At 41.1% G+C, this 6262-nt stretch overlaps 1 protein-coding gene across 2 annotated transcripts; it reads left to right on the forward strand.

The window, feature by feature from the left end:
* The first annotated feature begins 291 nt into the window (after nucleotides 1–291).
* On the forward strand, nucleotides 292–6027 carry LOC111483792 (filament-like plant protein 7). 2 transcript variants are annotated; one of them, XM_023130106.1, is made up of 7 exons: nucleotides 292–491; nucleotides 699–761; nucleotides 945–1072; nucleotides 2063–2201; nucleotides 2285–4565; nucleotides 4655–4712; nucleotides 5261–6027. In XM_023130106.1, the coding sequence occupies exons 3-7, from the start codon at nucleotides 974–976 to the stop codon at nucleotides 5759–5761; spliced, it is 3078 nt and encodes a 1025-aa protein (XP_022985874.1). In that variant the 5' UTR covers nucleotides 292–491; nucleotides 699–761; nucleotides 945–973; the 3' UTR covers nucleotides 5762–6027. The 2 variants fall into 2 exon arrangements, with proteins under 2 accessions (XP_022985874.1, XP_022985873.1); XM_023130105.1 differs by lacking the exon at nucleotides 699–761.
* Nucleotides 6028–6262: the final 235 nt, after the last annotated feature.

A 6262-nucleotide genomic window follows, 5' to 3' on the forward strand; every position in this document is an offset into this window, starting at 1 on the left:
ATTTGGAAGTAAGTAATAAAAAATATAAGATAATATAATAATATCACATAATGTAACACAATTGACATTGATAGTTGAGTTAGCACATTGAGATCATAATCATATATCATCATTTTTATATTTAGCGTAAAATAAAAAGAAATAGACGGCCAGGATTACGACCTCCGCTCTTTCAGTCCGTTGGATGAAAGCAAAAGCGACCCGCCAAAATTCCTCAACCAATCCCATCAACGACCACTAATCGTCCTTCAAAACGACTCTCCCCTTCTCCTTCTCCTCCTCCTCTCTGTCAGATCACAGCCGACACTTTGCCTAACCATCTCTCTCTCTAGACTTTCTCTCTCTTCTTTTTTATTTTCACTTTTTCCGTTCTCCTCTGCTCTGTGTCCATTTCTGGTGGTTCTTTTTCTCTTTTGCCCTGAAGAGGGCTTTTCTGTCGGCACAATCACTGCCATTCTTCCGGTTTTGGGACTTGCTCACATTGGAATGTGGTGAGTTTCATGAACCTGAACCGATTCTTCTTTACATGCAGCAGCTCTGTTTTCTGAATCTGGGTTTTTAATTTAAGAGGCAGGGGAAGACGGGTTTTGTGTTGATTCTTGTTCTAGGTTGTTTTTTTTTCTTCTTTTTGGGTTTCTTTTTTGAGGTATATTTCCCCCTTTTTTTTGCCCCTTCTTTGTGCTGTTCTTTGTTTTCAGTGAAGAAAAGGGAACACACTGGACTGTTGCAGGTTTTCTAGACTTATTTGACTGCCTATTGAGGTTCTGCACCTTTGATTCTTTGATATTTAGTTTCTTTACCAAATGGGAAGTGTTTCTCTTGTTTGTTGTCGAAAAGGGTTTTGTGGGTTTTGTCTGTTTTTGTGCATTGTCACTTGCTGATGGATAAACACCATGAGTTTGTTCTTTTAAAAGCTGAAGATTTTGCTTAATTGGTGAGTGCAGATAGTTGTTTTGGGATTTGAAACATAGTGATGGACCAGAAGACTTGGCTTTGGAGAAAGAAATCGTCTGAGAAGATCACTGTTTCTAGTGATAAACTGAATCTCTCTGTGAATAAAAATGAAGAAGAGGTAATCTGCTTTGCATAGTTGCTTACTAGTTTAATACTTTTGATGAAATCTCTGAAGAAGAACACCTTATTATGTGATTTTTCTTTTCGGGTCTTTTCTGTTTGCTTACATAATGAAAGTCGACTGTTCGAGTTAGATATATTTAGGCTGAAAATTCATGATGGACTGTTGCTTGTATGTGAGATCCCACGTCGGTTGGGGAGGAGAACGAAACATTCTTTATAAGAGTGTGGAAACTTCTTTCTAGCAGTTGAGGGGAAGCTCCAAAGGCAAAACCCAAAGAGGATAATATCAACTAGCGGTGGACTTGGGCTGTTACAAATGGTATCAGAGTCAAACACCGGGCGATGTGCCAGTGAGGAGGCTGAGCTCCGAAAGGCGGGGTGGATTGTGGGGGGTCCCACATTGATTGGAGAAGGGAACGTGTGTCAACGAGGACGCTAGGCCCCGAAGGGGGGTGGATTGTGAGATCTCACATCGGTTGGGGAGGAGAACAAAACATTCTTTATAAGGGTGTGGAAACCTCTCCCTAGCAGACCATTTTAAAAACTTTGAGGGGAATCCTGAAAGGAAAACCCAAAGAGACAATATCTTCTAGTGGTGGACTTGGGCTGTTACAAATGGTATCAGAGCTAGACACCAGGTGATGTGCCAACGAGGAAGTTGAGCTCCATAGGGGGTGGACATGAGGCGGTGTGCCAGCAAAGACGTTGGGCCCCGAAGGGGATGGATTGGGGTCCCACATTGATTGGAGAAGGGAACGAGTGCCAGCAAAGACACTGGCTACTGGGCTCCAAAGGGGGTGGATTGTGAGATTCACATCGGTTGGGGAGAACGAAACATTCTTTGTAAGGGTGTGGAAATCTTTCCCCAGCAGGCTGTTTTGAAAACCTTGAGGGGAAGCCTAAAAGGGAAAACGCAAAGAGGATGGTATCTACTAGCGATTTGAGCATAAAATTCCATATTTATTTATTTGATACTCTTTTGCAGACACTTCTTATAGACAAGGCACGGTTGGAGAAAGATCTCGAGCTTGCAAATGACAAGCTTTCTGTAGCTCTCTCTGAATGCAAGACAAAAGATGAACTTGTGAAGAAACTTACAAACATGGAACAAGAAGCCATTGCAAGTAATTCTTTGTTCTTTCCTTTTCTGCCATCCATTCATAGTCCCAACAGCTAATGCACCACTTTTGTAAATGCTTCAATATAGGATGGGAAAAATCAAAATCTGAAGCAGCAGACTTAAAACAAGAACTAAATGATGCTGTGCAAAAGAGGCTTGCTGGTGAAGAGAGAGTGATTCATCTCGATGCAGCGTTAAAAGAATGCATGCAGCAGCTACGTTTTGTTCGAGAAGAGCAAGAGAAAAGGATTCATGATGCCATCTCAAAGACGTCGAATGAATTTGAAAGATCCCAAAAGATTTTGGAGGATAAGTTAGACGATACTGGTAAAAGGCTATCAAAGTTGAGCGGCGAGAACACGCAACTTAGCAAGGCTTTGTTGGTGAAGGAAAAGATGATTGAAGATCTAAATAGACAGTTGGGTGGCTTGGAGACGGATCTTAATGCAATAGTATCTCGATTAGAATCCACAGAGAAAGAAAACGGTACACTAAAATATGAAGTTAGAGTGCTCGAGAAGGAAGTAGAGATTCGGAATGAGGAGAGGGAATTTAATAGACGAACAGCTGATGCATCGCATAAGCAACACTTGGAGAGTGTGAAAAAGATTGCGAAACTCGAATCAGAGTGTCAAAGGCTGCGCCTCCTTGTTCGGAAAAGGTTGCCAGGTCCTGCAGCCTTGGTTAAGATGAAAAATGAAGTTGAAATGCTTGGAAGGGATTCATTTGAGATCAGAAGACGGCCGAAGAATCCAACAGGTTCCTTGGACTCTTCACTCGAGAACTCCCCAGAGACTCCGAACAGACGTATTAATGTTCTAACCTCCAGAGTGTCAGCATTGGAAGATGAAAACAGTGCTCTCAAGGAAGCTCTCAACAAAATGAATAATGAACTTCAAGTTGCGAAAATCATGCACGCTCGTACGTCTCCAAAACCGTTGCACGTTGAATCACCACATGAATTATCAAACGGCTATAAACTCATGGAATCAGGAAAGAGTAGTCTAACATTACCCGAGCTCCCTCATGCTTCGATGTCTGAAACCGGGAGCGATGATAAGGTTAGCTGTGCCGAATCATGGGCTTCTGCAGTGATTTCAGAATTGGATCACTTCAAAAATGGTAAGCAGAAAGGGTCAACAACATGTAAAGTAGTTGGATCTTCGGATTTGGATCTGATGGATGACTTTGTAGAAATGGAAAAATTGGCTATTGTCTCTGTGGAAAAGTCTTCTGCGAATTCTCAAATTATTTCAAATGAAGTCGATGGAAAACCCGAGTCATTGGAAACCGAGCTAAACGGATATCACCCTGAACCAATATCGAAGGAGACAGTCCAGAGGTCTAATAGTAATCTCGACTCCTGTTTAACATGCCCCGATTGGTGTCAAAGTATCTTGAAAATGGTCTTCGACCAAAGTAGTTTCTCGAAAAGAGCCCCTGAACTGATACTGGAGGATATTCGAGCAGCGATGAAATATGATAATCCAGAAAATTCTACCGATACAAAAGGCCGGATGTTGAAGCCGTTGGGGATAGATTCAATGGTGAAGCATGACCATCAAGAGGCTCTATGTGGTTCGGTATCGAGATTGATTGAGCTCGTAGAAGGGATTAGTGTGACATCTTCAGATGATAACAACTCGTCCTCGAGAACGGATGGCAGTTTCTATTCTGAAACACCTACAGGCTATACGGTTCGAGTTTTCCAATGGAAAACGTCTGAACTCAGCACTATTTTGAAGCAGTTTATACGGATCTGTTATGATATGTTGAATGGAAAGGCAAATATTGACAACTTTCTTCAATCACTAAATTCCACTTTGGATTGGATTATGAACCATTGTTTTTCACTTCAAGATGTTTCAAGCATGAGAGCCTCCATAAAGAAGCATTTCAATTGTGAGGATTCACGTAGTGACGGTGATCTGGAAATCGGGATGAACATTCATGTTTCAGAAGTCGATAAATCATGTGTTTCTTCCGAACAGATTTCATGTTTGAAAAAGGATACCGTTTCAAATGACCATAGCGCCCCAACGGGAGAGCTGCAATCGACATTGTCAGAAGAAAATAAAGAACCGAAAGAAGAGCTAACAAGTGTAGAATCTGCGAAGAAAGGTCGCGAAACGTTACCGAATCAACTTCAAGAATCTGAGAAGAACGTTGTCAACTTGCAGGAGGAAAGTCGAACTGTCGATCAGCACTCGGTGAATCGAGATCTGGACAAAGAGCTTACGGCTGCTCAAAATGAACTAAATGAGAGTCGTAGAAAGTTTGCAGCTCTAGAAGTTGAATTGGACAATAAGAACAATTGCTTTGAAGAATTGGAGGCCACATGCCTTGAACTGCAACTTCAGTTAGAAAGGTTTTGAATTCTCTATGATTGTCTTTTATTGAACATCATTAGTTATCTTAAAACTTGTTTCTTTAAATCTGATATGTTTTTTGATTCAGCACACGGAGACAAAACCCGAACACGGATCTCGGTCAGGAAGAGAAGCAACTACGCACGGTACGTTCATTTCATATTATAATGTTTTCATTCCTGTGGGGATGTGTAGTTTGGATGTGTTAGGAATCACGGATCTTCACAATGGTACGATATTGTTCACTTTGAGCATAAACTCTTGTGGTTTTGCTTTGGGCTTCCCCAAAAGGCTCGTACCAATGGAGATGTATTAGCCAATGTGGGACTCCTCCCTCCCAACAATCCTCCCCTCAAACAAAGTATACCATAGAGCTTCCCCTGAGGCCTATGGAGCCCTCGAACAACCTCCCCTTAATTGAGGCTCGACTCCTTCTCTGGAGTCTTCGAACAAAGTACACCCTTTGTTCGACACTTGAGTCACTTATGACTACACCTTCGAGGCTCACAACTTCTATGTTCAACATTTGAGAATTCTATTGACATTGCTAATTTAAGGACATGACTCTGATACCATTTAGGAATTACAGATCTCCACAATGGTACGATATTGTCCACTTTGAGCATAAGCTCTGGATGCTCTACTCCAATAATCCTCCCCTCAAAAATTCAAAATTTGTTGAACAATTTTGCAGGAATGGGAGATAACAACTGCTTCTGAAAAACTAGCAGAATGCCAAGAGACAATTCTTAACCTTGGGAAGCAGTTGAAGGCTCTAGCTACACCCAAAGAAGCTGCAATTTTAGACAAGGTCATCCCCACTCCAAACGACGAAACGCAAACATTTAGCATCTCCGACACCCCAACCACCAACCCAGTGACCGACAAGACGTTGATCCCAACTGTTTCCGATACGAAGACGACAAACAATCGATTCTCTCTATTAGATCAAATGCTTGCAGAAGACGACGCGTTCCCTAGAGATCATAAAATTCCAAAGCCTATAGAAGTTGCAGAACCACAGAAAGCAATTCTGATATGGAATGGGCATAAAAATGGCGTCGACAAGGATAGAGTTGGTAATTTGGCTATCGTACCGAGCAGAAAACGGGGAGACGTTGGGCTGTGGAGGAAGCTGTTATGGAGAAAGAAGAAAGTGAGGAGCCAGAAAAAGAGCCTTCTACTTGCAGCATAGCATGAAAGCGGGGTTAGTGGTTTTTTTGGTTTGGTTTTGTTTTGTGTGGTGATTGTTGTTTGTTTTGTAATGGTTGAATGATTTGTGGTGTACATATAATGTGTAAACCTACCCTTTCATAAACTGCATTGCACATTGTATCCATTTGATGAACACATAACCTTATATGCTGAGTTGCTGACACTTTGTAAATCTATAAGAAGGATAGGATGCTGATGTGACATGGATGGTGTAATATACGTCCTCCGACCGCAAATTTTATGTTATTTCATTGTATGTGTATGCATTTTTCGTATATACGACGTAAACTTTGATGATGTCCTACATTACCATGTAGCTTAATTATCATAGCTCTGTGAAGGAGGATGGTCGGTCTAGGAGAAAATATATTACTAATTAAATTTGAATGGAAAAGAATACTAAATTTTTTAAAAAGATGTCCACGTCCTAAAAGTGAATAGACATTTTCATTATATTGAATTTAAAAAAAAAAAAAATCTA

Source organism: Cucurbita maxima, unplaced genomic scaffold, assembly GCF_002738345.1.
Source record: "Cucurbita maxima cultivar Rimu unplaced genomic scaffold, Cmax_1.0 Cma_Scf00009, whole genome shotgun sequence".
Classification (NCBI taxonomy): Eukaryota; Viridiplantae; Streptophyta; class Magnoliopsida; order Cucurbitales; family Cucurbitaceae; genus Cucurbita; species Cucurbita maxima.

Coding starts and splice junctions, on each gene's coding strand:
- LOC111483792 (XM_023130106.1), top strand. CDS start 974: ATGGACCAGAAGACTTGGCTTTGGAGAAAGAAATCGTCTGAGAAGATC. Junction 2,202..2,284: donor GGAACAAGAAGCCATTGCAA/GTAATTCTTTGT, acceptor GCTTCAATATAG/GATGGGAAAAATCAAAATCT. Junction 4,566..4,654: donor CTGCAACTTCAGTTAGAAAG/GTTTTGAATTCT, acceptor TTTTTGATTCAG/CACACGGAGACAAAACCCGA.